The sequence below is a fragment of the Phoca vitulina genome, unplaced genomic scaffold, assembly GCF_004348235.1.
Source record: "Phoca vitulina isolate PV1807 unplaced genomic scaffold, GSC_HSeal_1.0 scaffold48, whole genome shotgun sequence".
Taxonomy (NCBI): Eukaryota; Metazoa; Chordata; class Mammalia; order Carnivora; family Phocidae; genus Phoca; species Phoca vitulina.
In genome coordinates, this window is record NW_022589751.1 from 8,084,418 (window position 1) to 8,100,746 (window position 16,329).

At 39.2% G+C, this 16,329-nt stretch overlaps 2 protein-coding genes across 2 annotated transcripts in view; one reads left to right on the plus strand and one right to left on the minus strand.

Annotated features, from left to right (window-relative positions):
- Positions 1–16,329, plus strand: part of LOC116649523 (cytochrome P450 2C41-like) — a 58,773-nt gene that overhangs the window by 30,062 nt on the left and 12,382 nt on the right. The window contains exon 9 of the mRNA XM_032432413.1: positions 13,364–13,577. Within this exon, the coding sequence (XP_032288304.1) occupies positions 13,364–13,577 (214 nt within the window). The remainder of the gene's footprint in view (positions 1–13,363; positions 13,578–16,329) is intronic.
- PDLIM1 (PDZ and LIM domain 1) overlaps positions 12,283–16,329 on the minus strand; it is a 91,317-nt gene continuing 87,270 nt past the window's right edge. Inside the window, exon 9 of the mRNA XM_032432412.1 lies at positions 12,283–12,786. Within this exon, the coding sequence (XP_032288303.1) occupies positions 12,605–12,786 (182 nt within the window). The 3' untranslated portion in view covers positions 12,283–12,604. The remainder of the gene's footprint in view (positions 12,787–16,329) is intronic.

Here is a 16,329-nt window from a genome sequence, read left to right on the forward strand (position 1 = left end):
CTGACCGTTTAAGGTATATAATTGGTTAAGTGTCTGCCTTCGGCTCAGGTCATGATCCCAGAGTCCTGGGATTGAGCCCCGCGTTGGGCTCCTTGCTCAGCAAAAAAAATCATTTTCTTTTGCTATTAACTCTCTTCCCCTACCCTCCTTCTAAAAAAACCTTCCATTTTGTGTATCTCCTTAGAGAGTCATCTATTTGCTAGATGGGATGCTGCCTGATTCATAAATCATTTAATAAAGCTAATTAGATCTTCAAATTTATTCAGTTGAATTTTGTTTTGTTTTTTAAAGATTTTATTATTTATTTGACAGAGAGAGACACAGCGAGAGAGGGAACACAAGCAGGGGGAGTGGGAGAGGGAGAAGCAGTCTTCCCGCTGAGCAGGGAGCCCGATGCGGGGCTCGATCCCAGGACTCTGGGATCATGACCTGAGCCGAAGGCAGACGCTTAACGACTGAGCCACCCAGGCGCCGCTGAATTTTGTTTTTTAACAAGGCTTATTAAACTGATCTTTTTTGAAGGGTTTCTTTAAAAAGAAACAGAAGCAAATCACACCCAGACTTCCCAGTAATTATTTTCCCTAAGATTATTATATATAGGATACCCACATCTTATTTCTCAGCTCTATGAATATGGTCGCATTTGATGGTTAAGTTATGAGACTAATCTCATAGTAACTAGGTAGACTTCCAACACTAGAAGTCTTTCTTCAATCGTTTATAAAGATAATTTTATTAAAGATAATTTAAAAGACCTCTCGTATGGTGTTTGCAAAGAGCCAATTTCATCATTCAGGAATGTCTACTTCTATGATGTTCTAAATGAGGTAAAACTAATTTAATGGTGCTAGAAACCAGAGCAGTGGGGTGCCTGGGTGGCTCAGTCGTTAAGCGTCTGCCTTCGGCTCAGGTCATGGTCCCAGGGTCCTGGGATCGAGCCCCTCATCAGGCTCCCTGCTCAGAGGAGAGCCTGCTTCTCCCTCTCCCACCCCCCCTGCTTGTGTTCCCTCTCTCTCTGTGTCTCTCTCTGTCAAATAAATAAATAAAATCTTTATTTTTTTATTTTATTTAAAATCTTAAAAAAAAAAAAAATAGAAACCAGAGCAGTGGTTGCTTCTGAGGAGGGGGGATTGCTATGAAGAGATGTGAAGGAATTTTCCAGGGGGATGAGATTGTTCTATACCTTGATAGGATGTGGTTACTCAGGTGTTGGTGTTTGTCAAAACTGACTAAGCTGTAAACTCAGCTCTTACTGGAAGGCCCCAATGCCCCTAGATGAGCAAGATGTTTAAGGCCATTTCAAAAAGGGAAGGTGTTTCAAGTCCCGGAAAGTAAGCCTTTTCTTATATCTGTTCTGATCTAGTCTGACCCTGTGCTTATAGTTGTCCTTTTAAGACAGGAAACTGAAGGGACCTCATGAAAAAGCCATTTTTTTCCCCTTTGCAGCTTTTCCTGCTCGTATTCTTGCTAGGACCTGCACCCCCACCTTACACATATGCTTATGTTTGTCCTCCTTGTAAAGATCAAGGAGTTAGTGATTTCTTTGGAGTCGTCCAGCACAATAGGTAACATCTAAGGCGTGATGAGGTGGGGTTGTTCTCTAAAACCACTGACTCCACAAACACCATGACGCCAAGACCCCTGGCTTCAGGGACTGAGTGACTTAATGAAGGACACCTGGACCTTGTCCTTGTTCTGACCAGTTTCTGGATGCCTGAGAGGACACGTGAACCACACCACAATCACCAATAAAAACCCCAGACCCCCAACAAGGATGAGACTCCTTCCTTTCCTTTCTGAGTCTCCCAGACAGTCAGTGTGTCTATATCTGCTCTCTCTACATCTTCAGTAAACCCCCAGTGGGCATTTTTTAATTTATTTTATTTATTTGACAGCGAGCACAAGCAGGGGGAGTAGCAGGCAGAGGAAGAAGCAGGCTCCCTGCAGAACAGAGAGCTTGTTGTTTTTTAACAGCATATTGTGGGCTATCCTACTTAAGAAAACTTTTGTTCAAGGCCAGCTTGCAGACAACAAATGAAATTCGAAAATGATAGTAGAATGATAAATACTTGTATAGTGTTACTATGTGCCAGGCACTGTTCCAAGCACTTTGCCCACACTAATCTCTCAATATAAATTATTACAAGGCCATCTGTGAAGGATAACTCCATGTCAGAATTCAAGTTACCAATCCAATATGGTTTTTTTCCCTTTAAAAATCAGAGCATATCAAATAACAGCATAATGATTCTCTAATAGCTTCTTTTACTTTTATGTATTTTAGGGAGTGATATAATATAGATTCGTGCTGTCTTTTGCCACATTTCTATAGTTTTCAGTTACTTCCTGATTTTTTCACTTTGTCTTCTGTGAATCTGCTCTTAGCTCTTATTTCTTTTAAAGAAATGGCCTTGGGGGCCTCTGGGTGGCTCAGTCTGTTAAGCATCTGCCTTTGGCTCAGGTCATGATCCAGGGGTCCTGGGATGGAGCCCCGCATCAGGCTCCCTGCTCAACAGGGAGCCTGCTTCTCCCTCTTCTGTTCCCCCTACCCCCTGCTCGTGCTCAATTTCTCTGGTGTTCTCTCTCTCTCTCAAATAAATAAAATCTTTAAAAAAAAAAAAAGAAAGAAAGAAATTGCCTTGGAGCCGTATCCCTGGTAAACCTCTCTGTTTAGGCCTCCAGCTAAGTTGGTTCTCTGCACCCACTGTCCCCTCCCATGACCTGTGTGATTACTGTGCCATCTCACTGGCCTGGGCTGAGTTTGGACCAGAGCCACTGAGTGGCTCCAATGGTCAGCTTGGCTTCTGAAGTGTCTCTCAGACCTTTCATTTTTCACTTGACAACAAAGGGAGATAATTTCTTGTGACTTCAGTCTTTCTCTCCAAAGAATATAAAAATTCTGCTCCAAACTTAGAATTTATAATATTTCACTTGAGAAGGAATTTTATTTAGGAGTTAGCTGACGCAAAAGATTTCCTATTATTGATAGTAGTAGTTCAGTAAGTACAGTTTATTGATGAGTTTTAACCATCTCATTTCATAAACTTTGCCTCAAGTAAGTGACAGGAAATCAATAGGAGCCCTCTCAACCTGCAAGCTGGAGGATAATCTCAAAAGGCAGTACTGAAATTTATACTGAAAACAATTATATATGTCAATCTACTAAAAGACCACAAAAGGTGGCATGATTTCTCCATTAAAACTGATCTTTGGGGGACACCTGTCTGGCTCAGTCAGTAGGGCATGTGACTCTTGATATCAGGGTTGTGAGTTCAAGCCCCACACCGGGTGTACCTAAAAAAAATTTTTTTTAGGGGCGCCTGGGTGGCTTAGTCATTAAGCGTCTGCCTTCGGCTCAGGTCGTGATCCCGGGGTCCTGGGATCGAGTCCCGCATTGGGTTCCCTGCTCTGAGGAGAGCCTGCTTCTCCTTATCCCTCTGCCACTCCCCCTGTTCGTGCTCTCTCTCTTCCTGACAAATAAATAAATAAAATCTTTAAAAACAAAACAAAACAGCTGAACTTTGGAGTTCTAAATATGATTTCAAGGAGTCTTTCCACTTTACAGGGCAAAATTTCAATTTATTTTGCCTGTTGATCATTGAAATTAAGTTGATATTACTCAATAATTTATCTTTGCAATGTCTTACAGTTTCCTGTATAAATGGCTTTCACATCATTTCTTAAACTATTTCCAAATCTTTTATTATTTTTGATGCTATTGGTGGATGGAATTGTTTTTGAACTTTCATTTTCTAATAGTTTGTTACTAGTATATAGAACATTTGATTTTGTTCTTGAGTTTTATACATTGGCCTTACATCTTGCTAAATTTATTAGTTCTAGGAGCTTTTTTGTGGATTCCTTGGTGTTTTCTGCCTACAAGAACATTTCATCTATGAATAATGACAATTGTACCTCTTTCCCCCAACTGAAATGCTTTCTATTTTTCCCTTGTCTTAATAAACTGATTAGGATCTCCAGTACAATGTTAAATAAAAATGGTAAGCCTGGTTATCTTTCCTCTATTCCTGATCTTTGGCAGAAAACTTGAGGCTTTCCTCATTTTATATGTTATTAGCCGTAGGTTTTACATGGGTGCCCTTTACCAGGTTGAGAAAGTTTCCTTCTGAAGGAGAGGAAGGTAAAGTCTTAGCTAAGACTTTTTAATCATGTGTTAACAAAAATTCAACTGACTAATTTAAAATTCAAATTGGCTTTATCGAATGATTCATGATCAGCCAGCATCCCATCTAGCAAATAGAAAGGAGCTCTGTGGAGCAGAAGAAAAGGAACGGTTTTGTTTGTTTGTTTGTTTTTCAATTTTTTTTTTAAATTTTATTATGTTACATTAGTCACCATACAATACATCATTAGTTTTTGATGTGGTGATCCACGATCCATTGTTTTCGTATCTTAGGACCCCTCCCAAGATCAAGGAAAACAGGCCAACACCCCGGCATGTAACAGTAAAACTTGCAAATCTTAGAACCAAGGAAACCATCTTAAGGGCAGTTAGGGGGAAGAGATTCCTTACGTACAGAGGGAGGAACATCAGAATAACGTCAGACCTATCCACAGAGACCTGGCAAGCCAGAAAGGCCTGGCAAGACATATTCAGGGTACTAAATGAGAAGAACATGCAGCCAAGAATGCTTTATCCGGCAAGGCTTTCATTTAGAATGGATGGAGAGATGCAGAGCTTCCACGACCGGCAGAAACTGAAAGAATATGTGACCACTAAGCCGGCCCTACAAGAAATATTAAGGGGGGTTCTATAAAAGGAGAAAGACCCCAAGAGTGATATACAACAGAAATTTAGGGGACAATCTATAAAAACAATGTCTTCACAGGCAACATGATGACAATTAATTCATATCTTTCAATAATCACTCTCAATGTGAACGGCCTAAATGCTCCCATAAAACGGCACAGGGTTGCAGATTGGATAAAAAGACAGGACCCATCCAGGGGCACCTGAGTGGCTCAGTCGTTGGGTGTCTGCCTTCGGCTCAGGTCATGATCCCAGGGTCCTAGGATCGAGCCTCGCATTGGGCTCCCTGCTCAGGGGGAAGCCTGCTTCTCCCTCTCCCTCTCCCCCTGCTTGTGTTCCCTCTCTCACTGTGTCTCTCCCTGCTAAATAAATAAATAAAATCTTAAAAAAAAAAAAAAAAAAGACAGGACCCATCCATATGCTGTCTACAAGAGACTCATTTTGAACCTAAAGATACATCCAGACTGAAAGTGAAGGGATGGAGATCCATCTTCCATGCCAGCAGGCCTCAAAAGAAATCTGGGGTAGCAATTCTTATATCAGACAAATTAGATTTTAAACTAAAGTCTGTAGTTAGAGACATGGAAGGACACTATATCATTCTTAAAGGGTCTATCCAACAAGAAGATCTAACAATTGTAAGTATCTATGCCCCCAACATGGGAGCAGCCATCTACATAAGCCAACTGTTAACCAAAATAAAGAGTCATATTGATAACAATACATTAATTGTGGGAGACCTCAATACTCCACTCTCAGCAATGGACAGATCATCTAAGCAGAAAATCAACAAAGAAACAAGAGCTTTGAATGACACACTGGACCAGATGGACCTCATAGATATATACAGAACATTCCACTCTAAAACAACAGAATACTCACTCTTCTCGAGTGCACATGGAACTTTCTCCAGAATAGACCACATACTGGGTCACAAATCAGGTCTCAACTGATACCAAAAGATTTAGATTATTCCCTGCATATTCTCAGACCACAATGCTTTAAAACTGGAACTCAATCACAAGAAGAAATTTGGCAGAAATTCAAACACTTGGAAGCTAAAGACCACTCTGCTCAAGAATCTTTGGGTCAACCAGGAAATCAAAGAAGAACTTAAACAATTCATGGAAACCAATGAGAATGAAAACACATTGGTCCAAAATCTATGGGATACTGCAAAGGCAGTCCTAAGGGGGAAATACATAGCCATCCAAGCCTCACTCAAAAAAATAGAAAAATCCCAAAGTCACCAACTAACTTTACACCTTAAAGAACTAGAGAAAAAGCAACAAACAATGCCTAAGCCACGCATTAGAAGAGAAATAATTAAGATTAGAGCAGAGATCAATGAATTAGAAACCAGAAACACAGTAGATCAGATCAACAAAACTAGAAGCTGGTTCTTTGAAAGAGTAAGATCGATAAACCACTGGCCAGACTTATCCAAAAGAAAAGAGAAAGGACCCAAATTAATAAAATTACGAATGAAAGGGGAGAGATCATGACTAACACCAAGGAAATAGAAACAATTATTAGAAATTATTATCAACAACTATATGCCAATAAACTGAGCAATCTGGAAAAGGAAAGGTTTTTAAAGGCAGAGAGGGAGCTGGAAAAAATACATTGTTTCAGGCAAGGTAGCCCTCCTAAGGGGAACAGAAACTGTCTCTCAGTAAATTTCCTAGTCCTGACCAGTGAATTCTATGTTGACTGGTTAAAGGTTACATTATTGGGTGGGATAAAACTGCAGTTAGGCTAGGCATTAGGTCTTGAGTGGGACCTTAACATAAGTCACTCCTTTTGGGGCCTCTGGTTTTCATTTTAACACAGGAAAGGGTATGGAGATTTGTTAAATGCTTTTTTTCTGTATCCTCTGCATCCACTGAAAAAAAATCACATACTTTTCTCCTCTATTGATATTTTGAATTATGTTGATTGATTTTCAGATGTTAAACTAACCGTGCACACTGAAGATAAACTCCACTTCGTCATGTCTATGATCCCTTTAATATTGAATTCCATTTGATGAAGCTTTGTTAAGGGTTTTTGCATCTTTATTCATGAAAGTTACTGGTCTGTAGTTCTTTTGCCTTGTGATGTCTTTAGTTCTGGAATCAGGGTATTTCCTGGCCTCAAAGAATGAGTTCAGAAGTTGTGTCTTCACTTCTTTTCTGAATGATTTTATGAGTATTGATATGTTCTTTTCTCTTTTCCTTTAATTGTTGGTAGAGTTAACCAATGACGCCATACGACCCTGGAGTTTCCTTTGTTGGAAAATTTTTATTTACTAATACAACCTTTAAAATTTATATAGGGCTGGTCAGGCTTTCTATTTCTTGTTGGGTGAGATATAGGATTTTGTGTCTTTTAAAGAATTTGCCTATCTCACCTGGTTGTCAAAAGCGTTGTTTGTAATAATCTCTTATTCTTTTTTTTTTTTTTTTTTAATTTTTATTTTTTTATTTGAGAGAGAGAGAGAGAGTGAGAGAGAGAGCCCAAGAGGGGGTAGGGTCAGAGGGAGAAGCAGACTCCCTGCTGAGCAGGGAGCCCGATGTGGGACTCGATCCCGGGACTCCGGGATCATGACCTGAGCTGAAAGCAGTTGCTCAACCAACTGAGCCACCCAGGCACCCAATAATCTCTTATTCTTTAATGTTCTGAAGCCACTGTAGTGATTCCCCTTCTTTTATTCCTGATATTGGTTATGTTTTCCTTTTTTTTTTCTAGCTAGAGGTTTATAAATTTTATTAATCTTTAAAAAAAGAATCAGCTTCTGCTTTCATTAGTTTTTATCTTTTGCTTTTCTCTTTTTTCTTTCATTCATTTCTGCTTTTATATTTGATTTCCACCTTCCTGATGGCTTTGAATTTAATGTTCTCTTTTATATTAAGGTGGAAGATGATATTGATTTGAGATTTTTCTTCTATTTTAGGGATTCTAAGGCTTTAAGTTTTCCTCTAAGTGTCCTGTGTTAGCTGAATCCCCATAAATTCTGGTAGGATGTATTTTCATCATTATTGAATTAAAAATATTTTTCTTGTGATTTATTCTTTTGCCCAGTGATGACTTAAATGTGTGCGGTTTAATTTTCATGTATTTGGGGGTTTTTTTGTTGTATTTTAAAAATTACTAAAGTTTACTTAGTATGGTTTTCTTTCAACTTGGATTAATTGGCTTATTTTTTAAACTAGTAATGTAGGCCACTTTAATTTAAAGCACAGTTAAATTTTTTTGCTCTGAGTTACAGACTAAAAAAAAGCTGCCATTTAAAGTGTTGAAAGTTCAATTTTTCTTTTCTAGAAATTTTCTTTTTCTTAATTTATGTAAATGTTTATTAATCCTTAGAGTCAATTTTAAAAAGTTCTGTTGAATTTAGGAAAGTCTATAATCTGATTCATTAGTTATCTAACTTGGAGATAGGTAAAAGTAAACTAATTTGTTAAGAAAATATTTCATACTCAGAACATGGAAAAATTTTTATCAAACTCTTGAGCATGCTAAGGAATTCATTGGGAGTTCATAGCCAGATTTCTATTTCTTTATTTGCTCTTTGTTTTCTGCCATAATTGTGTGGGTCAGACCATGGCTTGAGCTAAAGGTTTAACTTTTAAAGTCCTTGCTGGACAGGGCACTCTCCTTTATGTTTTGACCTAGCTCATTTGTACATTTCTGTGTGGCTATTTTATTTCTTTTGACATGAAAGAGAAAAAATTACATTTACACAGAACACCAGATTTCTCATGTATTTACTAACAAGAGGGCATGAAGCTCCTGACAATCTAGAAGCATTAATTCCCAGTGCAACATACATTTAGATAATTTATACAATTTTGAATAACCTGAGAAAACCTTTCTGAAAGGTCCTTTATCTTTGCTCTAAAGCCATATAAAATCAGTACAAAGGTTTCTTTTTTTTAAATTTTTTAAAATTTTAAGATTTATTTATTTATTTTGAGAGAGAGCGAGAATGCACATGCAGGGGGAGGAGCAAAGGGGGAAGGAAAGGACGGGGGAAAGAATCCCCAGCAGACTCTACACTGAGCAGGGAGCCCAACATGGGGCTTGATATCACAACCCCGAGATCACTACTTGAGCCGAAACCAAGAGTCGGATGCTTAACCAAGCTACCCAGGTGCCCCAATTTTAAAAAATTTGATATAAGGAATTTTTTCTAGCTTTATTAAGATGTGACTGACATATAACATTGTATAAATATAAGGTATACGACATAATGATTTGATATATGTATATATAACAAATAGATTACCACAATAAGGTTAACACAAGTATCACCTTCATAGTTGTAATTTTTTTGTGTGTCACCATGCTGTACATTATATCCCCAGAACTTATTCATCTTATAATTGGAAGTTTGTACCCTCTGACCATATTAACCTCATTCACCCCACCACCCATCCCTGACAACCACCAATTTGTTCTCTGTTATCAGGTCGGTTTTTTAGATTCCATATATAAATGAGATCATACAGTATTTGTCTTTCTCTGACTTATTTTATTTAGCATAGTGTGTTGAAGGTTCAACCATGTTGTTGCAAATGGCAGGATTTTCTTTTTTTATGGCTGAATAATATTCCATTGTATATACAGTTGACCCTTGACCAAGATAGGTTTGAAATGTGCACATCCATTTTTATGCAGATTTTTTTGGATAAATACAGTATGTTAAATGTATTTTCTCTTCCTTATGATTTTCTTAATATTTTCTTTTCTCTAGATTATTCTAAGAATACAGTACCTAATACATATAACATACAAAATATGTGCTAATAAATCCTTTATGTTACCAGAAGACTTCTTGTGAACAGTAGGCTTTAGTAGTTAAGTTTTGGGGGGAGTCAAAAATTACACACAGAAGAGGCTTTAGTGTTTTCTATGTATAATATCATGTCATCTGCAAATAGTGACAGTTTTACTTTTCCCTTACCAATTTGGATGCCTTTTCCCCCCTTTTCTTAACTGATTGCTGTGGCTAGGACTTCCAGTACTATGATGTGGAATGAAAGTGGTGAGAGTGGGCATGCTTGTCTCTTTTCTGATCTTAGAAGAAAAGCTCTAAATTTTTCACCATTGAGGATGATGTTAGCTGTGGGTTTGCCATATATGGCTTTTGTTATGTTGAGGTATGTTCCCTCTAAGCCCACTTTGTTGAGAGCTTTTATCATGAATGGATGTTGAATTTGTCAAATGCTTCTTCTGAATTTATTGAGATGATCATGTAATTTTTTTTAGGGTTTTGTCAGAGAGAGAGCACAAGAAGGGGGAGCTGCAGGCAGAGAAAGAAGCAGGATCCCCACTGAGTAAGGAGCCCAGTGTGGGACTCAATCCGAGGACCCAGGATCATGACCTGAGCTGAAGGCAGATGCTTAACCGACTGAGCCACCCAGGCATCCTGATCATGTAATTTTTGTATCATTTTGTTAATGTGGCTTATCACATTGATTGATTTCCGGATATTGAGCCGTCCTTGCCTCCCCGGAATAAATCCCACTTGATTGTGGTGATGATCTTTTTAAGGTATTGTTGAATGTAGTTTGCTGGTATTTTGTTGAGGATTCTTACATCTACGTTCATCAGGGGTCTTGGCCTGTAGTTCTTGTGTTTTTTGTAGTGTCTTTGGGTTTGCAAACAGGGTAATGTTGGCCTCATAGACTGAATTTGGAATTTTGGAATTTGGAATTTTTTGGAATAGTTTTTTTTTTTAAGATTTTATTTATGTGTGTGTGCATTTTTTTAAGTAAACTTTACACCCAATGTGGGCCTTGAACTTATAACCCCAAGATCAAGAGTTGCATGTTTTATTGACTAAGCCAGCCAGGTGCCCCTATTTTTTGAAATAGCTTGAGACTAGGTATTAGCTCTTCTTTAAATGTTTGGTAGAATTCACCCAGTGAAGCTATTTGGTCCTGGACTTGGGTTTTTTGATTACTGATTCAATTTCCTAGAAATCAGCATGTTCAGCTTCAGGGTTAGTCTTGATCCTTGGGTGATCTTCATCAAGACCTTCAGGCTTCAAGTCAAGTTGAGGTGTTTACTTGGTCCTTCCTACTTGGCCAGCTCTGAACTCCTCACTTTTCTTCTTCTAGCCCAGAGAATTTGCAAAAATTCTTTTCAGATTCTAAGGCTCCTAAATGATATTTTATAGTTAGCCTTTCAGCCTCTCAGCACCTGATTTCAAATCAGCAATCACCTCAAGGGTAAAATCACACAAATATCAGGCTTCCCAATATGGATTTCCCAAGCCCTCTGTTATTTTGTCCCAACAAATCCTCACAGCTTTCATCACCTTCCCATGGTGACAAATATATATATACATGTGTGTGTACGTGTGTTTGTGTGTGTGATAAATCAGAGAGACAGACATAGGTATAGATGTTATTTCTGGAAAGTTCTGGTCATTGCAATGAAATGTTTACAGATGATATGATTTCCTACTTGAAAATCTATGAATTTTTAGTTAGAAATTACTAAATCTACCAAAGAATTCAATCCTCAGTATACACAAGGGTTTGGTCAAATAGTCTTTTTTTTACACTCATGATAGAAAAGTAAACAGATACATAATTTTTTGTGTTATGCTTCAGTATCTATGAAAAATAAAAGTGCACATATATGTGCAGCCACTTCACATCTATTCCTAAGAATAATGAAAGATATATGCATATAGTAGGATTTTTATATTAACAAAAGTTCAAAAATAATCTAGATATCCTTGAATAGGGAGACATGCAACAGGATATATTTATACTACTTGTAAAAATATCTATAATGTTATTATATAAATGTCACTACCAAATCATAGGTATATTATACAGAAATATATACGTATATATACATACATAAAACATATTTCTGTACATGTATATTCGAATATAACCATATATACATATTATCTTTCCCTCTTCTTTGCCTTCTTTGTCTGTGTGTGTGTATGTGTGTGTCTCCAATTGTGTGTTTAACCAGTAGGGGAAAACAGGAAGAGCATCCTTGGAGAGACCAACAAATTCATATTTTATCTCATGTTATTGCCTCTGGCTGAAATGACCATCCCGTTTTCTCCCTGCATGTACATATTTGTACATGCATACCTACACAAACGTGTACCCCACCCATTTATTAATAACCGCAGGGAAAAAAACAAAAATACGCATGCCAAACTATCAAGAGATAGGGGTAAGAAATGAGTGAATATCATATATTTAAAAAAATTTTTTTCACTCATGGGATAATTTTTAATTTTTTTTTTTTTTAAGATTTTATTTATTTATTTGACAGAGAGAGACACAGCGAGAGAGGAAACACAAGCAGGGGGAGTGGGAGAGGGAGAAGCAGGCTTCCCGCCGAGCAGGAGCCCAATGTGGGACTCGATCCCAGGACCCCGGGATCATGACCTGCGCCGAAGGCAGACGCTTAACGACTGAGCCACCCAGGCGCCCCTAATTTTTAATTTTTAATAGAAGAAAATATATTAATAAGGTGCCTTACATTGGTATACACTGCAGATGAGATATAGCATAGTCTCACGATTGGATTTAGAATTAGAATTCTAAATTCTAAATTCTAAACTAGAATTTAGAATTGGATTTAGAAACACAAAGAATTTAATTGGAAAGTAACAGTGAGTTTTGTTTCATGTGGGTAAATTTGAACTGAATCTTAAAAGATGAGGACAATGAGAAGAGACAGGTTTAGGAATGTCCTCCCTGACGTGAAAGGAGAGGTGGAGAGTGGCTGACACAGAGGCCAGAAAGCATCTGGCTTGTTCAGCTGAGGCCAGAGTGTGGCTCTGCAGTCTGGCAGCCTGGCCTTTCTTCAGACTGGAACGAAACAGAGCTTGAAGAAGGGTGGTATGGCGCCCAACCCACTGACTTTTGGGGTGGTGTCAATGTCCTTTGGATCAACCAGAGGTTTCAAGGTGAAATGCTGCAAAATGTTGGTCAGTAGTAAAAAGAGCTCCATGCGGGCCAGGCCTTCTCCAAGACAAGCTCTCTTTCCTAAAAACGACAAATACATTCAATATTCATTTAATTCTGTTTCTGAGCTGGCACACAGGGAGGCTTCAATAAATATGGATTGAGAAAATAAATATATTAATAGACTACCGCTTCTTTTATCTACACTGAAATGTGGTTTCCTTCACTTCCTCAGTACATATTTTTGTGTGCATGAGTAGGGGCAAGGGCAGCTTGCCCCAGGATGAGCCACTTTGGCATAAAGATTATTTTGAATTAAAAGCAACCAAAACCCAGCAGATTCAAGGAAACCTCCCTACCTCTCCTTCAACTGCCTGCCTGTACCAGGAGGAGAGCAGTTAACAAGATTCTTCTTTATCTATGAAACTTCTCGGCACAACAGGGCAACCTGTGTTTTTGAAACATTTCCTCTCCCCTTCCTGCTAATGGTCTACCTCCCCTTTGAGCCCCCAGACCACTCCCCTCTCCTTAGCTCAGGATGTGGTAGAAGCCTATGTCACCTGGCTTTGCAATTTCATATGTTTGTGGATTCCCCACACCTGTGAGACTAAATTTGATTTTCTCCTCTTAATCTGTCCCATGTCAATTTGATTTTTAGTCCAGCTGGGAAGGACCTTGAAAGGCAGAGAAAAATTCCTCTTCCTGGACAGCTGGCCTAGTTGGCAGTATGCTTTAACACACTGGATACTGCTTGCCACACACAGGGCTATAGCTGGGAGAGCCTCGGGACGTGTGACAGACAGCTGGCAGCAGGGCAGATGTCCTACCACGTCAGTCTCCTGGAATCTGAGGAGTCTGATGGAGCAAGAATGGTGAGAGTCCTTTTTCTCTCTGTCTAAATTTAGATTAGCAGGAGAAAATACTTGTGGAACTAGTTCCTTATGTTCAGCAACTCTTGGTAAATTTGGTAGAGTACGTTTTCGGGGGAAAGAGATCAACCAGAGATGGTCTTTGTTTTCCTTTGTGTCTTTTTTAAAATCTTTTTAAGATTTTATTTATTTGTCAGATGGAGAGAGAGAAAACACAAGCAGAGGGAGCGGCAGGCAGGGGGAGAAGCAGACCCCAGCTGAGCAAGGAGCCCGACGTGGGACTCGATCCCAGGACCCTGGGATCATGACCTGAGCCAAAGGCAGACGCTTAACCGACTGAGCCACCCAGGCGTCCCTCCTTTGTGTCTTTTACATCGTTTGTCATAAAAAGGAATTACCATCGTGCAGAAAGCAGGCATAGGCCCCATAAGCCTGCTGTTTGAGTTAGTCCCACAGACTGGTGAGTTCATGGTTCTCATCAGACTGGCACCTGTTTAGATAAACTTTGCTGTAGGTTAAAGGCTGTTGCTAAGGGATAAGTTGGAAACCAAAGCTCCAAAATTGGTGGGCACGGGTGGAACACTTAAAAGCTATGAGAGCACTCACCGCCTCTAGAAAGCTCCTGTGATAAGGTGGTCACAGAACAGGTTAGATTGACATTTGTTAACCTGTCAACCTCAAGAAAACTTCTGTGCAATGAGGTACACTGTGAAAAATCGCCAACATCTGCCTGTGGCACATCCCTCTCAGGTGTTCATGTGGCTCCAAGAAACCCAAGGTTTAGCCAAAGGAGAACCAGATAAGGTTTTTCCTTTTGTCTTGTTCGGTGTCCCAAGAGCTTGGCTTTGTGACCAGTGAGAATATTCTCTATGGTCCACCATCTGGAGGATGCATTTACCAGGGTGCACCTTGGAGGCCAGTCAAAAAGACTGGGGATCTGAGTCTCTCTCTCTGGCCATACCAACTCTCAAGGGTGTTTGTCATGAGAAGTCCCAGCCCATAGGAACCTTTATATTCTCAACCTTTGTTTGTTAGTGCTGAAAAGTCCCATTATAGGAGCACATGCCCGGCATCACAGATTATTGAGTCTGTGACTAGAGGCATCTCATGATTTCACTGGAGACCTGCAATGAAGATCTCGGCTTTCTTAGACTAATTATGGGAGTCAACTTTTGGATCACGAGGGCTGCATCTGTGCCCTCTCTCTGAATGCCTAAGGCATTAAAAGGCTTATTAGTTAGAGATACTTGTAACAGATCCTACTCATCAATGGCCTGATGATGTATCCTCCAAGTTGGCTAATGTTTGAAAAAAGAAGAAAAACTTTATTTAAAAAAAAGATTTTATTATTATTTGAGAGAGAGAGCAAGAGCTGTATCAGGAGGGGCAGAGGGATTGAGGGAGGGAGAAGCAGGCTCCCCACTGAGCAGGGAGCCCGATACAGGGCTCGATCCCAGGACCCTGAGATCATGACCTGAGCTGATGGCAGACGCTTAACCAACTGAGCCACCCAGGCGTCCCAAAGAAAAACATTCTTGTTAGAGAGCTCTCAGTTGTTCTAGCTTAATTACTAGCCTAAGGGACTCCCTTGACAAGATGAAAGAACAGAAATTAGAAATAAATGTGCACATCCAACATAAATTTCCCCTAAACTCCAGCCTCATCTGTTCATCTGCCTATTTTAACTTCCCTTTCCCTTTAGGATTTACACAGAGCACTCCAGCCTCATCTCTAGGTTCAAAATATACAGCTTGCTCATGTAAATGCTGAACGCCAGAAAATGAATTTAACAAAAGTAGTAAGGCTCACTTTGTTCCTACCTTCCAGTGCTCTGTAATCAGGCTCCGCCAGCTTTGGGCATGGCACTTGGCTGGTGTATTCTAGGCCCACACCGCAAAAGAATTTGTGTCCCCTGGACAGCAGCAGACCTTTTAAATTACAAAGCCCTTTAAACCTCTACTTTCAAAGGATTCTACCAAATTCAGAGATAAATTTAAAAGATTAATCACTAGTCACAACCCCCAGTCAGAGAGGAAACATGACCAAAACTTCTCCCAGGCCCACCTATAAATGATCAGGGAAAGGCCAATATTCAGGGGCTAACAGAAGCCCAGATTAAATTATGTACCCAGATAGAAGGCTTTTGTTAAAATGCTTTATACAGACTTTACAAAGGCATGAATCTTTTGATCCCCATTTTAATTAAAAATCTCCCTGATATAAAAAAGCAAGTTTAGTTAAAAAGGTGGGCCAGTCCGTTGATATTCAGGCTGTAATCCAGTTCTTTGGGGGAACTGATTCTAAACAACTGTCTTTGCCTTCCAAAGCTCTACCAAACCAGAAATCCAGCTCAAGAAACAAGTCAAAGCCCACCTCTCTTTACTAATCTCCAAACTTTGCCTATTCCTCTCAAAATGTTTATAGATACTATAAAAGATCAGGATTTGGAACAAAATTGTCCAGTAATTAAAAAAAAAAAAGGTAAATTTTAAATAGCAATTACCCTGAAACTCTAGAAATAAAAATATTTTTTACATTATTTCTCTGTCCCTTGAAATTATAAATTTTTCTGTTTTTTTTTTTGTTTTGTTTTTTTGTTTTTTTTTTTTTTTTAAGAGAGTCGGGGGAGGGCAGGAGCAAAGGGAGAGAGAGAGAGAGAGAATCTTAAGTAGGTTCCACTCCCAGTGCAGAGCCCAACCTCACGACTCTCAGATCATGACCTGAGCCAAAATTAAGAGCAGGACACCAACTGAAC